At 47.1% G+C, this 20,359-nt stretch overlaps 1 protein-coding gene across 1 annotated transcript in view; it reads left to right on the forward strand.

The window, feature by feature from the left end:
- The window catches only part of LOC128268525 (hemicentin-2), a 108,496-nt gene that overhangs the window by 66,797 nt on the left and 21,340 nt on the right, over positions 1-20,359 (forward strand). Inside the window, exons 6-7 of the mRNA XM_053005647.1 lie at positions 12,363-12,497; positions 18,875-19,088. Coding sequence (XP_052861607.1) covers positions 12,363-12,497; positions 18,875-19,088 — 349 coding nt within the window. The remainder of the gene's footprint in view (positions 1-12,362; positions 12,498-18,874; positions 19,089-20,359) is intronic.

Here is a 20,359-nt window from a genome sequence, read left to right on the forward strand (position 1 = left end):
TTTTCCCTTTTTGGCACATCGTGACGGAGCTCGCGCAACCTCGATATCGAACATCGAAACACCCGCGGGAACCCGAACCGGTGCTGCGTCTGTCATCATAAATTGCTTCATAAGCCCCCCGGCAACCGGTGGCCAAATTTCTCCGAGCCGGTTACGCTGCACCGGCTGCCGGCACCGAAGCTCAACTCGCCAGACATGGTAATAAGTTTGTAATGTGACCATGTTTTCCCCCGAGGGGGAAGGGCGTACCAGGGACTCTGGATCGGGGCTCGGAGAGATTAGCAACAGGGGACATTAAAGTAAACGCTACCCGCGCAACCCAACCCAACGGGAGCGATCTCATTTCTAGCCGGAGGTTCATTGTCTTAGAAAATTGTCTTAAAATAAGTAATTACTTCTGATCGAAATACCACCGCCCCCGTCTCCGGCAAGTAATTAATCAATGATTTCCCACGAGACGCGACCGGCCGAGGTGTTTGCTTTGCGCTGAAAATCTTACTCCGACTCCGCTGCTGCCGACGGCCGAAGAATGGCGAAATTGCATTTCACTTAAGTTTATCGCAACGTTGATGCCATAAAACGAAAACAGCTACTCTTTGTCGATACCCAGACAAAAGGGCGTCCTAAACCCGTTAGCTGCGTTTGGCTGTGCATAGCAAATGGTGTGATGCAAACGAGAACTCGAACCATTCAACTGCAGCTGGGACCGTAAGAGATTCATCAGTTTTACACTAATCCTTTCTCAACTCCAGAACAAGTAAATGGAATTCGACTTCTAACAATTCATTTTCATTGCACTAAAGTGATTAAATGCTGATGTTCTTGTTTAATATTTCCAGGATTAATTAAACTATATACGAGATAACTTAATTAATACTTGATAACTAAATTCCAGCCCACTTCCACTAAGAGCTTTTAATTTTAATAAGGATGAATAATGCCTTGCGTAAACTTGGGCTTAGTAATTGTTGGTAAATTTAACATCATTTTGGTTGGAATTGTTTCAAAAAGAAACTGTGGAAACGCTCCAGCATACAACCATTATTTTTAGTTTTTAGACATTACAATTACAGATCACAAACAGACATTACAGATCACAAAGTTTCTATAGCTAAAAGTTAATCGAATTCATTGAAATAAAGTTTTAAAGTTTTTGCGTAGACATTAAAAGAATTTTAACTATTTTACATTCATTGGGATTTTAAATTCTTAATTCGTGTGGATTAATTAAGATTTTCGAACTAAAGAAGTCTTAGGAACTAAGCAGCTTCTCAGCAGCATTCGACAAAACTGTCAAAATCATCCATAACCATTCAAGTTGGAAGCTTTGTTGCCACAATGTACCGTAGTGGGTAATTCATTACCAGCAATCTCACCGTTTTATGTTGTAATAAAATAGACCTCAGCCAGAATGATCGCTACCCAGTGGAACACGACCAAACCTGCCGAGTAGTACATCAAACGGCCCACAATATGCTAAAAATGAAAAATGCACAAAAATGTTCACACGTTCCGCAAATAAACAAACTAATTAAAACCATATTGGCACTGTCTTCACTACCGGCCGTGAGAGACCGGTTGGCGGGTTCGCTGAGGTCTGGGCAGGTCGGGCACCATAAAGCGGCCCAAATTATGCCAATCCTTAACCCCCTGTTTTGTCTGCCATCGCTTTTTTGCGCTTTTTTGTTTACGACCGTCATTTCAAACGCCGTAGCGGCCATTTCAGTTGCCGAACCTTGCCACCCTTGGTAAAGGCTTGCAGGACACGGCACGGCAGGCGGGCGACCTCAATTTCAACCCATCGTCGAACGGCGTCGGTTCGGTCGGCGGGCTTTTGGGAAATATTGAAAATTTGCTCCCGAAAGGCCCATTTACATCGGTAACGAGGTCGTGAAAAATAGGCTCACCTCCAGCTCGAAACCCTGGGTAGACACTGCCCTTGGGGTGTAAAGTTTAGTGCCTTCGTACGCAACCGGTGCCGTGGGCCAGTGAAACTCCTCGGAGACCAGTGGCAGTGTCACGCTGATGTAATTAATGCCACTCAACACGTTGCCGGAATAAATCTCGTGAGAGAATTTACGACATTCGCGCCAGCTCGAATTCACGCACTACGACCTTCACGGCGCTCGTGTAATGGCTTCGAAGTAGTTTCCTTCTCCGGCGGCTTATGCTTAGCGCGCTCCGTAGCGTGTTCTCAAAGGTCCCCCCATTGCTCTGGTCGTCGATCACATCGCGTCGAAGGCCATAAACGTGGCCCTGTTGTGGTTAATGGTCATTGTGGCTCGACGGTCGCCAGAAACTCACTCTCTCTCCGTTGAATACACGTTTTTATACTGTTGCGTACCTCCTTCAGAGAAGGATAAATCAAAGATTTACCCGATAATGAACCAAACCTGGGTGGCATTTATCGGGAGCATGAAAGCACTACCGTTAGGGTGGCAGCCGGCGATTGTTGGCACGATAATCTCGACTCTCGTGCTCCGCTCTTCCGAAAGTTCGAATGATTGGTGCCGATTTCACGTCAATTCGTCAATGCAGTCAACGTTAATTGCTGTACACCAACAGTTGGAAGAAACTAATCTACTTGACTATTATTGTTTTCATAAATCATAAACTACTTACTAAGAACACGATAAAGGGCTTGACACGCTAGCTTCCTCATAACTGTAGTTGAGTCTTTGCACCTTTGCCCAGAATAAGGAAGCTTTCAAAGCATGACGATCGTCAATACCATACCATACCACGATACTACTACCATATTAAATTTTTAACCACTATTTGTTTCATCAAGCCAAGCAATAACCGACGCCACAAAATTGGCTCAAAAATATGTGAGAATTATTGTGAAAACATCTTAAAATGTACCAATTACTCCGTTCGTTCGCCCTAAAGATGACGAAGCACGAGAACCTCCTCGGTGATGGGGAAACAAAAATCATCCACTTTTTATGACCTACTTTTCCGGCCGGAAACTGCGCCCTACAATGCGTGGTTTTCCGATTTACCGTTTAACCTGTGTTTTTTTGTCTTGTTTGCATTTATATTATTTCGTTTTCCAACGTCAACAAGGAAAATTTATGGGCCACCCCACCGATAAGTGGATGATGATAAATGTGGGTTTTAACGTTGTGGCCCGTGCCCGGTGCGGCTCTCGAGGCTAAATTCAGCGGCGATCACGGATGGACACAAAACCGGTTGGAATGGTTTCCCTTTCCGCCGGCTCCATAAACGAGGACACGGGGCACCGATAAACCGATTTCGCTGTCAAATATTTTCGAGCAGCGATCGAACAGAATTAATAACCACAGCATCACAGTAGAAGCCCCACCAGCGATGCTTTGTTCGGTTTCCCAAGGCTCGTGAGTTGGTGAATGAGCCTTCGCTGCTTCGCGAAAGGTCAAATGATCTGGAAGATATTGCACGGAAGTGCGCGCCACTGAAACCGAAAAACCCGGAGCCGTTAACCGTAGCGAAATCGAGCGGGGGGCTGTCGGCCGGAAATCGGAAGTCGAATGTAAATTAAGACGATTACCAGGCGCAAAGATCAAACGCCACCGCGGAAGGGTGCGGATTGTGTGGGCTGCTGGATTGTTTATTAAGCCACAAACTTTGTAAGCCACAAACATCAAATTATGATTTTGAGCCTGTCGGAACGACTTCATTATATGGCCGAAGTCCTTGGATGCGGATCAATGCTTGTCAATATTTGGGCTCGATATTGTTTACACATTACCTGAAGCCTTTTGTGCTGATTCGCATTGAAGCGTGTTCATCATTCACTGAAGCTATCGTGTTCACGTTCAATGTAATTCTGTTCCAAGTTTGGCCGGAAGGCTTGTAATTTGAACGCGTGCCAGGAGATGAAACGTTGGTTAGGTTGTTCATGCCTTTCTGTTCATGAACTGTTTTTGTTTTAAACAGCTCAAAGTGGAACATTCGTTGAACTGAGCTAAAATCGAATTCGTAAAATAATTTGACAAGTCTCCTGAATGCACGATTACTCCAACTTAAAAGTTAGTAAAGCTGAACGTTATGGTTTTAAGTGCGCATGTTTGGCTTGAGCATTTCTTCTATCGAAATACTTCCACTCAAGGATTTTTTTTTTAAACCTATAAGCGACTAAGGACTTATCAGGCCTCAATCTTTCTATCACGTTATTTCTAAAGCTCTTATTTCGATGGTCCCCATTGATCATCGTGAGGTTTGTGTTAAATATTTTGAAGATCACATCGAGTTCCTCTACCACTGTTACTGTGCTGCTGAATTTTCCACCAAAATTTCCTTTTCATCGTCCGGTGAAATTTTCTTCGTGATTTGGTTAGAGATGGCACCGTCCTCCCCGAAAACCTTCCGCAACGGCCCTGCCTACACAACGAAAAAACACTGAAAAGGCAACATTCTACCAACACCTCCAGCCGGTGGCAATGTGATTAAAATTCATGACGGCTCGGATTACTACATACACACACACACACAGTGCGTCATAAAAATTGCACACCACATCAACGCTTCGACGATGCCCACGTGGATGCTCACGGCCGCATAGTTCGCCGTGGTAGTTGGCCCACAGCCACACCCCGGAACGGAACTCGGGTCGAACGATACACGAGCCGTGTGCGAAAAATTGTTCCGCCTTCGGTGTACCGAAAACTACCGCTTTGCAGCCAGCCGACCATATATCACGTTAATAACCTCATAAAAAGTGAACCAAATAACTTATCAGCCAAACTATGCCGTTCGGTGTGGCACTTCCGTGCGGTGGTACGGAGGGCTCCAGGGAGCCTGCTGCCGTTGCCTGTGGATCGTCACCGGAATCACCGGGATCACCGGGATGACGGAAATCATGGGCTTCTGCTTTCGCTTCCGTTTTCGGCGGGACCGCCTCCGAAAAACGGTAATGGTGGTGGATTTTTCATCACCCGTACGGATCCAATTTGGGTCCGTGATGAGCCTCCGGGAACCCGGCAGCCTAGGGCCACAGCGCCGCGAACGGAAAAGGGACACTCCAACCGGGGCTCGGAAGGCAGTCAAAGGTCGTCCGTGAGAGTGTTTGTTAAGCGGAAAAGTATAGCGTTAAGGAATGAGTGACGAGAGGCCACCAGGCCAGCAAGAAGCCGATCCCATTCACCACCGAAGCCCTGTCTGACGTTTTCGGCCGGGGGTACTTGCTCCCAAATTTAGTTCATTAAATCCATCTAATGGCATTTTCAATCGCCCATTAAGGGTTGTGAGTGGGGCTTGCGGTGGAATTGAAAGAAAATCCGGTAGGCCAACCAAAATCATTCGTCGGCTCTGTGAGGGGGTTCGGGTGTCCTTGATGGGGTCCCGCCGTTAGCAACCCGCACGGCATGCTTTCAATTTTTATTTTTAGTGCATATTTTCGCATTCTCAGAGCACTCAGAGCTGCGCGACGGCAAAATTAATCACATCCTTTAAAAAAACAACGCAGAACCGGAAACCACGGGACCGTGAAAAGCCAAAGCGGTGACAATTATCGCACCTTGGGCAACTTCCGCATAAACTCTTCCACCACTGCCTTCCGCGATCGTGACGATCGACAACGTCTATCGGCAAAATTCCCTGCGGTAATTGTATGCTGTGCTATGCTCTGCTATGCGCAAGTGGTGCAAATGCAAAAAAACGGAGAATCTCCGTTTTTGTCCTCCAACAGAAATAAGTCACCGTGACTATCTTGTGGCAAGTTTTCAACTCCCGTCCGCCCACATTCAGCAACCGCATCCGACCGGCAAGGTGCAAAAACGCATCAGAAGGATTCGCATTTTTAATGAGATAAAGTATGGTCGTGTGCTGAGCCGGAAGTGGCCGTTTTTTACAAGATGATGGTTGATACCACAGAGAACCAGGAAGAGAGAGAGAGATAGATGCTCCACCAGAGTGACAGATCCGCACCGGATAAGGGCATTTTTTGACAATGGTTCAAGTGGGACAACCTTTCGTTTTGAATGTTTTTTTTTCCATTGCCTTCAAGGACATCTTACATTTTACGAATAAGCGTTTCCATCAACCGAACGTCAGAGGGTTGGCTGATAACAAACTTTACACCGCTGGCTGAAAGTCAGAGTTTGTGATGGTGAAAATTAGGATATGTGATGGTGATATGTGAATGAGTGCGAGTGAACTGTTCTGAGTAAGGAAACGATTTTTTTAAGTTACTAATTGCTACGCATATCGACACGGATTTAATTATGCTAAACATTGTTCACTTGTTTCAAATGCTAAAAAAATGTGCAATTTAAATGTTTACCAAATATTTTCGTTAAGATATTCTATAATAGTTGGGGATGTTGGTGGTTCGTTTGGTATGTTGTGTTATACACTTATTGGGTTCTTAAAGCTTTACATTCAGTTATTATATAAGGTTGGGGTACAAGTCATCCATTATTTTTGTGTGAAATTCAAAACTTTATTAAGGATTCATCTCATGGTCCGATTTACGTCAAATATATACCATTTTGTTGGATTTATTGTCTTTTTAAAGATATGCTTATAATGCCTACCTTAATGAAGGCTTGCTTGGCGAAAAACTCTAGTAATCTCTTTTCACAATCCTTTCTTGATCTCACTTTTTCATCACTCAGGAGCTGATTGTGACTGATTGGGGAGGAGTGATTTGCTTCCAAAATATAGGCTGTGAAAGTCCCCAAAACTGTCAAGATGATAATTTTCACAAGATCGTCACATTCACCTTTGGGGTCGCTCGTGTAAAACATAACAATCACCAAGCTGTGTCAAACTCGTTAGACAAATATTGCCATAAATGTTGCCACTGGTGCACATAAATAATATCAAATAAATCACGAGCGATAAAAACTCCAAGCGGCACCGCCGATCGATGGCGACGGCGACGAATCGTGGCGTCGGCATCGTTCGTAATAATGGAATGGTAAATAGTTACTCGGTAACGTACGAAGAAGCAGTCACCGGGCAAACAATCCAACCAACACACCAACCGGGATGCGGTCGGTCCGCCGACAGTTCCATTTCCGTGATACGGGCTAGGGCTCCATACGGAAGATTGTCATTTTTCTGAGTCCTAAGGCGGTACGGCAAGCATAATGCAAAAGGGGCCGATGCGGTGGGATTGCTCCCCATTTTTGCTTGTCGCCCACAAAGCAATCACATCACACACAGCCTGCCAGCCGCGTGTGCGGCCTCGCTGCCATCACATCTATCACGTTCCCAGGATTGACATCGTCTTCGCTGAAATGGAGCCCTTCGTTAGGGCAATGAAGATTGGTCGCGCGGGACGGGACGCAAGAATGTCCCGCCGTTCTAGTCCGCGGAGACGTACGTCGCCGATGCCTACGATGACTGGCGACTTTTCCCTCGAATTCCCTCCGTGGCATCCGGAACGCCGGGGATTTGCTGACTCCTCGCCGGATCCTACCCATCATAATGACAATATTTCTCGGTTCAGCTTTGTCGCCACGAGTCACCGTTGGGTACGTACCATAAACGAGACCTCAGCCACCACTCGACAGGATGCGTTTAATGCACATCTTTCTACTGCGGATTGAGGTTGAAAATATGCAACCCAACTTCTTCGCCGGCACAGAGTGCAATCTTTCGGAAGTGCGTTTTTTGGAAGCTGGTAAAGTTTTGTGTCACTGGTATTTTTTGGTGGAAAGTGTGGCGCAATGATTCCCCAAGTTCAAGGACTAGTGGCCGGTGGAATTACAGCCGCCCGACTATTTGGACATGCAACGCAATGCCAGTGCAGCCTTGGCCATTCCAGAAACGTTCCAAAGAGCACGAGACCGGAAAGAAAGGGAGATAAATCAAGGGTATCAGTCGTTCTTGCGGTCGCGCGCTGTGCGAGTGTAATCGCGCACCACGAGCATAATTATTCCATGCCACGGACCAAAGTAAGTGCCGCTTGCATGCAGCCGCCGCTTATCATGTGCTGCATAATTTCCCCGCTCGTGCTCCCGTTCGTTTCGGAGTAGCATAATTTTTTTTCCTACTCGTTACAACCGGCCCGATAGTATCGCCCCAAGCCATGCACGAGCGGCGTGGAGCGAAGGACACTTTGCTTTGCTGCTGCTGCTGCAGGGTTGATGATAAGGCTTACAGTGAAGGGACAGAAGAGTGGGTCATTCCCAGGGCGGTACTTTAGTAACAGGCGACCGCAGCATCAGTCACAGGCGAAGTAGAGTAATTTTTTTTTTGTTCAAAAAGGGGCGAAAAGCATAAAAGAAAATCCCTGGCCGCTGTCGCGATGCGGAGTCTTTGTGGTGTACGGTGTGTGTTCTCTGTTTAAGAAAACGGCTCCGGCTCACACCAACACCCATTTGGCGGTGAGTTTGACTAAGTTGAGTGGCGGTGGCGGTGAAAGAAAATGCAAAATAGCGCCACTGGTTCAGCTCTTCTAAGCACACGGCGATTCTTCTTCAGCGTAACGTATTAGGGTGACCCGAAAGTTACGACGATTTTCTTTTTCATCCCATTTCATCTTTACACTTAATTGGATGCAATTTGAAAATGAAAGCAAATTTATTTTAAGGAGGAGGTTTTCGACAACCCGTTTTCCTTAAAACTAGTCTAGACATTCTCTAGCAATGTTGCGGTGGTGCTAGTAATCCGACAGACTTTGAACGAGGCAAGACAAAAAGATAATATCATGACCGAAATCCCAACCTGTTCCTGTTTCAAAACCCTGGCAATACTTTTCAATTGACCCAATAAAAAAATTCTTCCCGGAATGAATCTGTGGAATTTTGTGAGCGAAAAACATGCCGCTGAATTTGAAACTTGCAAAACACCAACCCCAGCCAGAGCTGCGTGGAAAACCGCTCCGTGCGCCATGGTGCACTGGTGTTGGTGGCGCTATTGCACATATTATTGTTGCCACCCGCACTCCCGGAAGGCCGCGCCATCATCATCAACGCAAACGGGGCTGTTGATTTTTCCCCTTACGGCCGTGTGTTTGTGTGTGCATTTTCCCCTTCAGAGAGCGGTCCCCAAGCGAAGAGAAACTGCATCCTTTGGCAAAGAAAAGCTGCATAACGCGCGGGAGGCGCGGTGGAAAACAAAAATGCCAACGCAACCTACTGCAAAACAAGCTCCTCCGGGTCTCTTCCGTTCCACGGAGCGAGATGGGGCGCCTCCGGAAAAGCGTCGGGAAAACTGCGCCAAACGATTGTGTTCCGGGTCCTTGCGCACCGCGATTGCGATCCGTGCCAGGAACGGCCATTGTTCTATCGGCGAAAATCCCCAACAACGGCGGCCTCGATGTTGCTGCAGTCAATGTGGTTTCGAGCTCGAGCTTTTCATTATGCGAACAAATCGACGACCAGCGCGGCAACGGCGCGCTGCCTGGACGACTGCTGGCGATACGCGCAATAGCCGGGGACGAGCTGAACCGGGAGCTGTGTCTATTGTGCGAGAAAGACCATCGGCCGGAATGGTGGGAAAGCAGCGGCAGCATCAGCAGCAGCAGCAGCAGCATACCACATAATGAAGCACGGACAAAGCTGACATTGTTGTGCCAGCATCAAGCGGAAGCACAATTTTCGTTCAGCGTCGCGTTTTTTTTTTGGTTCGAGGATGCACCCTTTTCAAACACACACACACAGAGAGCGAGGTGTCCAATCAATCTGGGGCAGTGCCTTCAAGCGCTGCCCGAGGACCACACGCGCGTCTCGAGGGTTTCCTTAGCGCGAACGCCACCGTTTACGGACAGCAGCATGTTGATGTTGTTGATGGCCGAATCAATCATGGGAACATTGGAGTCGGACTCACGCGACCCGGTTGGAGTAAAAACGGAGGAAAGCCATTTTCATAAAGGTTATACTAAATTGCACAATCTAACCACCCCGTGAATGGAGGTCATCAAAAACAATGGAAACCAACGGTCGCAGCCGGCAGCGACTGCCAGCGACAAAGGAAGTGCCGCACGAAAGTTATGCGGAAAACACCATTGTTTGAGGCCAACAATACAACGGTCAGTCCGTTTTTCTCGACGTATGGTTGGTTCTGTTTACTTTATTTACGAAAGAAACACATCAGGATGCCAACCAACCGGCGGGGACACTGTTTTCCCTTGTTCAACATTGTTATTCTGTTCAAGCATGTTGAAGAAAACAAACGTAATCTTGTGACACTTAAGGTTTTGAATCACGCTGTCTTAAGGACTGGTGTGCCAATTGTCATTTTCAGGCGCTACTAGACTTGCCCTGCTGGACTTGGTTGCTAAACTTTAGTTTTACGTTCTGTACACTTATATTTTATTTAGTGCGATATTCAGTTATCAAATCCCAAAAGATTCGTCCCACTTTGAAATCGTGCAAAGCATCGCTCAACCATAAATTGGCATTGAAAAGTTAATACCAATAATTCATACACCGCCTTAAAACGACACTTTATTATAAAATCCTCAAGCTCCGTGTAATCCTGCCGGATCACGTGGTGCATCTTTGTCCATGACAAGAAGTGGATGATTGGCTTTCGTTTCAAACAACGGACCGGGATGAACCCATTTCCCGGTTTGGCTTCTAGCATGTGTCGCAGTTTATGTAAATTTCCCATTTCATCGGTCCGAGACACCTCCGACTAATGCCCTGATCTGCCCAACTAAATACCAACCGGTGCTCTTCGAAGAAATCACCCGAGAGCTAAGGGTCCAGCTCGTCTCGAGAGCCATAAATACTACAGGACAATCTCTGCCTGGTTACGATACGATTCATAAATCATAATCCGGTGCTCGATTTGTAGTTCCTGGAATCACTTAGTATTATTACTTATTCGAAAACGCAAGGTCCGGACCTCGGAAGCCGTATGCTCACCCCAGCCACCGATCAATGCAGCGTTCGATGCAATGAAGGGATCGGTCGACTTCATTAGTAGTTCATAAGTCCTCCAGAGATCATATCATAAACAATGACCGAAGAAAGGCACAGTAGGCTTACTGCTACCACGGCACTCCGCCGTCTTCGGTATGCTTCGAGGAAATCCCACGACGGCAAAACATCTTCACCACAAAATGGCTTGCCTATTAAACCGGGCGTCCCGACGGTGCCCGATGCTCTGCAACCTTCCGGCCGGGCCGCGCAGTATTACGCCCATCGTATTTCAATCACGTTCGCACATAAATTATGCTACGGCTCTTTCTCTCTCATTGCTGATGCATTGCACCGCAGTACGGAATATGCATGATCCCCGGCGAAAGCTATCTTTCAACATGGGCGAGTAATAGGGTTTTTCGGATGCTTTCTTCTGCCTGCTTACTCCCCCACTCTGACTGTCCTTTCCTGCCACCGCGCAGCTTACAGGTGCAAGTGAAAATAAGGAAATGTTCACCGACGTCACCTCTCATCCAGGATGGCATTACAACTTAAATCTTTCTCTCTCTCGCTCGCGCGCTCTCTCTCTCTCTTTGTCTCTCTCTCGCTCTCTGTATCCCTGTGGTGAACAGCAACGTCTTCCTTCCTAGAGCTCCATCGTTCGCCGGGTTGTACGGAAGCCTGACAGGGATCTGTTCCTGGCTCCCCCCGAGGGCTGCTGTAAAATGGAACACAAATTTGTTATTGTTGTGCACTGCAGACAAGCACGGTCCGGTGAGCAGCTACTTCCTGTGCTGCTTGTTCCACGATCGGGGCCCATAGATTACTCCGTCCCGAAGCACTATCGCTCTGACACTTGCCGAATTGCATTACCCAGCGGCGGAGTTGTTTCAGGTCGCCTGCCTCAAGAACGGTGTTCTTGCTCTGGAACGAGAAAGAAGATTGAGAAATTATTCAATCCGCGACCGGTCTCTGGAGTGGCAGGCTTAAAACCGTTCCCATGTTTTTGTTTTCTGTCAAGTATTTTTGTACAAATAACGTTGGATAATTTTGAATGGAAACTGTTCAAGTCGAGATTCAAGCATAGCCGCACGTTAAAGTTAGGCAAGGTTTGAATCAACCAACTAATTTTTCACACTTCTGGTCATGCGTTACAAACTTTCAACTTATCAATATCGTTTACTAAGCTCAGCGCAGTTTTTGTTGGATTGAACAATGATTGAATTGATCAATTATCCAATTTCAAAACGATGCCTACATACATCGGTAGAGCTCAACAACATAGCGTTTGCAATGCTACTTTATCGGATAACATAATTTGCGTGTTACTATAGTAGTTCCTATCATTCGTTGTAAACTACAAACGAACCAACAGCAAAATGCATAATGATTAGCAAAAAAGCTAAAAATAAACATCTAAGATTCAAAAACGTTTGTGAAAAACAAATTGTTTGAATATCTGCCTAACAAGCTGTAATACTTAAAGCATTCCATATTCACATATTCACAACAAGTAACATTCCATATTTTATCATATTTTGACCTTCCGCCCCTTCATAGGTTTCGACACCGACCGGCATCATTTCGCACTTCGTGAACCTGCAGGTGGTCGTCCCGGAAGCGTTCATTCTCGGATCCGGTGAGCTGCACGTGGATATGGGATCAACCATCAACTTAGTTTGCATAATTGAGAAGGTAAGCTGTCCACCTGTGTGTGTGTGTGGTTGTGTGTAAATTTTTATTTTACAAATTCTTGTTCGTCATCGTCAAAAAAAAACATCGCCCACAGACCGAACCATAATTGCAGCCGGTTTCAGCTTTTGCATCTCTCTCTCTCTAGGAAAATCTCTCTAGAGATTCACTGTTCGCACTTCAGGTAATAAAAATGTACTATCTTTACTAAAAAGAAGGAAGAACAAGCCTTCAAATCTGTTTGTTGCTTTATCTATGTCGATGAGAACCGCTGCATGGCTCAATTTTCGTTCCTCAACACTCTCAAGAGGCCCGCAATCGGCTCTAAGCTACCCACAATGTACCCTTCCTGTTTTGTTACATTGTCTGGCCCCTTTTTCGCTCTTTTTTGTCTTGTTAAACTATTTTAATAAGATTATCGTGCGGCGAGAAGACTGGCAGCGGAAGTGGAAGCGGGCCGGAGAGAAAGTGACTTAAATTCCTCTCGGGACACGTCCAAGTACTTGCCCGGTCCGACATTTTTCGGTGCCGTTCTGGTATGTTGCCCATCGCAGCAGCTACTGGGCCTTGTAATTCCCCTGCCGGAAAAGGCTGCCCGCGTCCTGTGAGCCTCTGTGGAATGGCAACCGCACGATGCAGCAATGCTGTTTCGAGGTACGCTTAGACTTTCCCTCGCTTCCTGGTAACAAACTGCACGCCGAGCGTACCGGATCGGTAGGCTTAGCATAAATCACCCGGGACGGTTGCAACAGACTCCGCAGGAACTCATTTCGGGACAGGATTATGATTACGTTCGAAGTAGAAAACAGCAACCAACGAGCGTGCTTTACGCTTCGCAAAAATGGAGAATATTTTTCCCCGGGTGTTGTGAAAATCCTTCACTGTCTCGTACCGTGAAAGTTAAACAGTAAACTTTGAAAATTCGGTTCTCCCCTTTCCAGGATGGTCAAAATGGGCGAATTACGGAGTAGCCGTTTGAGTAGCTCTCTACTTCGCACGCTCTCTGTCATAGCAAAGCAGATTTGCTCAATACTTTCGTCCGGCCGGGTTCCGGATGGCAGCACTTCCGACCGGAAATGGCCCTCGACGTTGACGACGGGGACAAACTTAATAACTCGCACAAAACGGCCAGTTCTTGAGCGTGTTCCGCGGATTGGCGGAAAACCGATACGAACAAATGTACGAACAAAGAGACCGAACCTTTCTCACAAAGCACGGAAAACAAAATGGTTCACCCGAATGGTGTTCAACTCGCTGTCCATTTGTGTCTTTCCTGCGCGATAGATTATCCTCTTGCCCGGCGTTCCACGGCGGCAACGGAACGAGAACGATCCGCTTCCGGTGACCGCGCAGAAGAAGTAGATGAGCAGTGGCCGAACGAAAAATACAACGGAACCGGTGTCCTGAAAAGCGAAATCCTTCGAAATAGTCCACTTCCGGTCCGTTGTGCAGTGAATTGAGTGATAAAAGCGATAATTGATGGTCGAAAGATCCTCCGAACGACAATGGCGTTCGAAAAGTGGTCCGAATCTCGGGCGGTCGGAGCTGTGAGGTCGTCGAAGGAGCTCGCAGGATGTGTTGGGATATTTATTACCAGTCCAGCGGGTTCATAAAATGAGTTTCGATTGCAGTGGGATATTTTTACGTAGTATTTTTTTCCAACTATTTCATGGGTGTTTCTTGGTGCGCACCGGGCCGTGAAAAGGGGTTCGACGTACCTTGGGCACCTTATCGTTCGCAGGATGAAATATGGATTTTCTTTCCGTTTCTTGTGGCGTTTGCCATAAAACAAAAGGGCAATCGCCGTCCTAAGGGCCGTCGTCCCTGCCGGTAATGAAGAAATTCATATTTCACAGTTTGATCCAACAAAGTCAAACATCCCATTTTTCAATCATCCTTCATCCCGGGCAACCCGGGTCGATAACTTCGAACATTACGAGGTTGAAGATTAAACTGATCCGGTGATATTGAGCATCAAAAATCAATATACGTAACCATTACGAGCGATCCATTCCGAAGGAACACACTAATTTCTTTGCGCAGTGTCCACTGAAACGGTTGAAACAGAGCGCGACAGTGTTTGACTTTCGTTAGTTACAATGCTTGAACAAAAGAAATGCAGCTTGTAAGTTCATTCGAAATGCATACATTATTGAGGATTTTCGGGTTGAAACTCGCCTCTGTTGTGAAATCTCTTAACCCAATCTCTCATCCCAATTCTTATCAAAATACGTTGCCAGAACGTGTATTATATTACTACTACGTAATTCAATTGTTGGCGCAATTCCTGTAATTTATTTTTTTAAAGTGCTAAAAAAGTTATAATCTCCCTAAGCACGATTTCGATAATCTGTGATAAAAATTTACAACCAACCAGCGTAACAGCGGTCGTCTTGAAAGTATTGAAAATCATAGTCAGTCTATCCCTTGGGCATGAAAATTTCATCAGGATCATCGATCATCGATCCCGAAATGGATCATACCGTCATCCTGCCCTTCTGTTTACAGAAAATCAATTTCACGACGCTTTTATTTATTATTTTTTCGCTAGCTGTCAGGCTCTCGTTTGTCGCTTGCTAATCCTAAGATCTGATGCGCTTGGTGTCTGTGGCTTCCGACCAAAACCCAGATCTACTCCGAACGCCGATGCTGTAATGAAGCATGTAAGCCAATCTGCTGGAAACCGGTGCCAGAACAAGCGTGTAATAAGCCAACCTACGTGGTCCTATGTCCAGCCTTCGGGACGAACCCAAAGCATACCGAACACGCACAGAGAGACGCACTGAAATAGGATAAAATAACGCGCAACACCCATTTCCGATCAAAATTTATCGCCCACCAAATTAGGCTTATCGTATCGTCCGGCTTTGGTCCGGACCGGCGATTTCCGGTGTCCGCCTTTTTTTGGTCGGACCCGGAACATATAGGACCCACATCCACTTGTCTGTGTGTTACGTTTTCCGCCACCTTCCGAATTTCCCTCCCAATCAGCCCGGCCTATTTCTTGCCGTAAGCTACACAGCAGGACCTCAGCAGCAGGACCAACCGTTAAACGGCAGCCATAATCACGCCAAAGAACCCACGTGCACCATTTCGATGACTGTCTTGCTGATTGGAAATGCAAAAACTTCTCTGCTTTTCCAGCATCCACCGCAGTCACAATTGCGTCACATGCCAACGGACGTGAATGTGGCTTGACATGTGCCAACTAGGGCCAGGCTACACCGATGTTTCTGACTTACGCCAACAACGTTGGCACCGGTAATAGAAAAACCCATGTCTTGTGAGGTGGCCAACGCGGGCCATTACCAAACGTTCGCGACGATGGTGTTGGATCACAAACGAGCGCCGGGTATTTCCGTTTTCCCCGAAACTGGATCCCTTTTTCCTTTGCCCATCATGCTGCTTCTTGCTTTACTCCCTTGCAACACTCTCAGTCATTCGTTCGCTTTGTCCAGTGTTTCGGTGCTCCTTTTAGTTGCCAACCCCTTAACGGCGGAGCGGTATTTGTGAATTATTTTGAATTTACACTAATATTACATGCTTTCGAGCAAACGTATGGTAATATTTCTGCGCATCGTGGCACCGGATACCGGCTCACGGTGAGTTATGTAAAGTGTAACGGGAATCGACAGCAACGAAGCAGACAACTCTTCCACTCGTATGATTTTTAATTAAAATATGTTTTCACTTGCATGCGGTGTTTCCCACACGAGGCACCTCCATTTTTGCAATTACTTCGAATTTCCTCGGCAGCCGCGTAAAGTGGGCGAATGAAAAATCGAATCATTTCCTGGCGTGGAAAGGTGAAAACCTCGTTTACACCAATCACCGAATGCATGCGCCCGAGGGGGGGGGGGTTGCTTCGTTACCTGGTCGATCGATTTTCCTTCCCGCAATGCACTTTCCACGGAACCATTAATGATAATATGGGAATGTGTTATTTCAGCTCAAAAAGGGCGGCAATTTTCTCGTTTGTTTAATTTCGATTGTCATTCGTTCTGAGCTCGATGAATGTTGAAAGAACATTAAATTCGCTCCATTGAACTACGTTTACTACGGTCAGCAAAGGTTCAATGGGCTGTTTGTTTTTTAGCTTCGGAATCTTCATGAACCGAACGAATTGTTAGTTCTATAAATTATAACACCACTCTTCGAAACGACCCTGTTCAATGCTCAATATCCGCTAAGAGAGTGTTGAAACAAAAGCCATTACATGTCGATAGAGCGTTACCGTAGTGGCCTCCGAGTTTGCTGAAGGGCACGCCGGAACGCCCCGGGCGAAACAATTAAGCAACAAATTGAAAACCGGAACCAGCTCTTATGGTGGTCACGGAGAGCGATCGATAGTTCCCCGAGAACGAGCCCCGGCGGTGCGAGCCGTCAAAAACGTCAAATTTCAACTACGTGAACAATCCAATCAGCTCCACGAACGCCAACATTGACTACATGATTACTTCATGCCCCGGCCACCTGGTGCCTGGTGGCGACAACAGAGAATCGTTCGCCTAACTAGCAATTACGCTGTAAATTGAGTAACCCGTTTTCGGGAAAATTCAAAGAAGCTTGCGCGGCGGGCAAAGGGCAACCCGCGCGGGGAAACGTGTGCGAACGGCGGCCATTAGGGAGTTAGTGTTCGGTTAAAATACCAAAGCAAGACGAATGAAAACACCACACCGGAGAAACATGGCGAAGCGGAAACGCGAAAGAAGAGAATCCTCTCTTCGTCCGAATTCCAATTACGCTTAATGTTCGCTGGTCGTTATGGAAATGGTTTGGCTTCGAAATCGGCCCATTGGTTCCGCGCTTCCGGGCCGGGGTGTTTTCTCCACAGCGTTTAGTGTTTTTTTTTGTTGCTATTGGTTCTGAAATAAAATTGAAACAATCAGCGAACCAAAGCATTCTGCTCCCGATTATTGGTGCGCTGGCTGGCTGGCTGGTGCGGCTGCGGGGCGTTCCGGAAGTTCCGCCGCCAATATCGACGGCAACGCAATCGTTTCCCGGTTTGCTCCCGGCGTGGCGCTCGTTCTTGCGAACGAGCGAACTTTCAAACCCGGGGCCATTACAAAGCAATCGAATGCTGCGGGAATCCCGGCGGGGCCGAGGGCGGAACCGAAACCGAAAACTCGATTGCTGCAAAAGCTTCACGTCGAAAGAGTTAAACGCTAGCGTGGCCGCTGGCTTCATGTGGTTGCTTCATTATTTTGTGCCATTTTCCTTCATCCGCAATGATTTTCTTCGCTTCCGAAAAAGAAAAGCCACCGCAACGGGGAAAACGCTGAGGAAATTGATTTTCCATTCAACGTGTCCTTTCAGGGCAGGAAATTAAGCTCCCCATCGCCCGGGTGGCCCGACCGGGTTCTAACCTCATTGTCTAGAGGGACGAAACCCACCCGAAGGATGTGTAGGAAAATGGTGTACTGCCTTTGTCGCCGTCGCCGCATAATGAGCACCGGGTTTAGTTGCCGTGCTGCCGTGGGTTTGGCACGTACGACAAGCAATAGAAGCACAGAACGAAATCCCCGAAGCAAAACCGCTCCCACCGACGTGCTCGGAAGCCAGACCGGCAGCATTGTTTACATTTGTACATTATTGCAGCGAGCATCATTACTGTGTTGGCTGCCATCGAACAGTTTAATCGATTAATGGTATACTCATTTTTGGATGGCCATTTTGAGAGCCCTAATGCGGAGCTTCGAGACGGTTCCACATTGACGGTGTAAGTCATAACTGCGACTAGTGTTCCAACGGTGGTCCAAAGTGCTCCCAAGATTGCAATTATACATACACACACACACACAAAGGCTCACGGGAGAATCGAAGGGGAATTGAACGCGTGATCGGTGTGCGAATGGACGCCAAAGGAACTAGGAACCACTTCAGACTGGCCAGATTGGCAATCGAAAGAAGCTACTTCGAAGCAGCACAGTTCAGGTCGCGTGCCACACGCGGAATGCTTTTTTAAACCACTTTCCGATGAACGCACGTTGCGTTCCAAAGTAGACGGATCTAAACGGTGCAACGGTGTGGGTAACTAACTTATGAGTCGTAATTATTGTTGGAATGGCGCTATCTTCAAATCTACCCGCTCCAATTCATATCTTTTCTGAGCCAAAACATAAAAAAACTGTTTAACGATTAGAATACAATCGTAGAATCGTAATTTAATAAAAGTAATATGTGTACATGGTTTCGTGGTTTAATCATCTTCAGGTAAGACTTGGGAGCTTTCAGCCACGTTTTCAATGTTTTTTTGAACAACATAATGTGACGAGACCACATAAGAAAAAATAAGCACACCCAAAACGCCGGATATTGCGTGTGCCGTGTGATTAATTGACGCGTTTTTTTCTGTTTTCCCTTTCTTTGTCCTTCGGCAGAGTCCACAACCGCCACAGTACGTCTACTGGCAGCGCAACGATCGGATGATCAATTACGACGATTCGAGGCGGGACATTAGCATCGAAACGACGCCCGGTCCGCGGACGCAGAGCCGGCTCATCATCCGGGAGCCGCAGATCAACGACTCGGGCAACTACACCTGCTCGGCCAGCAACACCGAGCCGGCCAGCATATACGTGTTCGTGTCGAAAGGTGAGCCTTACTTTCTTTCCTCGCCTTCGTTTTTCTGTCCTGAGTTTTTGTTTTCCTGCGCTCTTGCCAATCAACCCCAGGACAGGATCATCTGGGCAGCCCCAGTTTGCTTGCTCATTTCTGCTGCGCTGATTATGTTTTATTGGACGAATTGACGGAACGGCCGGCAGATTGGATCGCTTCCGGGCACCCAATCTACCGGTTCGTGCTGCGTGCTGTTCTATTTATGCAGATGCGGACCGTTTGCTTCGTTGCTCGACGAGGTCCTCGACTGTCCGAATAAACTGTCTACCGCCAGTAATGCACTGAAACCGCCGTGAGCCGGTCCATCCATCCAGCAAATGGGTGTAATCTAATCGAACAAATCTCTCGACCCCACACCGAGTCGGACCGAGAGACTTATTGGACAACTTCATTCCATCGGCGGCACACATTCCGCACACCGGGCTGACACGCCATCCGGGAGGGCTTGCTAGTTGCCACACCTGCCCTCGCAAACGCATCGTTGCTGCCATTGCTGGCCGCTACTATAGTTGTCCTCGGCGAGTCGGTCGCCTCCGTCGGCACCCCATTGCTGATGAATGGGCAAAGTTGTTGAAATTTATTAGGCCAACACCTTATCGCCTAATTACTATTCAGAGACTTAATTATGCCCGAAAGTTTTCCACACCCAGCATCAGGTCCGGGGACTTCGGGTACGGGCAAAAGTTTCGTTTCGTGTCCTGCTGGCCACGTTGGCCCCACCCGGTCCTGGCGATGTACTGTGAAGGTTAAAGATTACGTAGTACCCAGGGGGGGGCATCACGGACCTTCCCAGGTTTGGCTAGTGGGGCTAGTTGAGAGCTTTTCTTTCACATAGGACCGGTGGTTAGTAGCAGAGCCAGACTGGTAGCCCCGACCGATAGAGTGTGTCTTCGAATGAATTTGCTGCAATTAGCTGGGAGCAAAGTAAAAGAAAATTACCTCAACTCAACCAAAGCCATCCATTTAGGTGAATGCCTTCAATACATCAAAGCCGGTGTAGTGTGTGGAAAAGGAAAGCTTTGTTTCGTTGTATGCCACCGTCGGGACACTGTGCTGTAATAGTAGCCCGTCCCGTCAAAACTACGCACGAAAGGGTCATCCCCTAATTATGTTGATTTATGTTGACCTTGCCACTAATCATACGGGCCGCCATTCAATACTGATCCCCGGCATGTGTTTTCAATTACGATATTAAGCTCACACACAAATGGCTTCCTGGAAAAAGCGATCCACCACCACCACCCGGG

Source organism: Anopheles cruzii, chromosome 2 (assembly GCF_943734635.1).
Source record: "Anopheles cruzii chromosome 2, idAnoCruzAS_RS32_06, whole genome shotgun sequence".
NCBI lineage: Eukaryota > Metazoa > Arthropoda > Insecta > Diptera > Culicidae > Anopheles > Anopheles cruzii.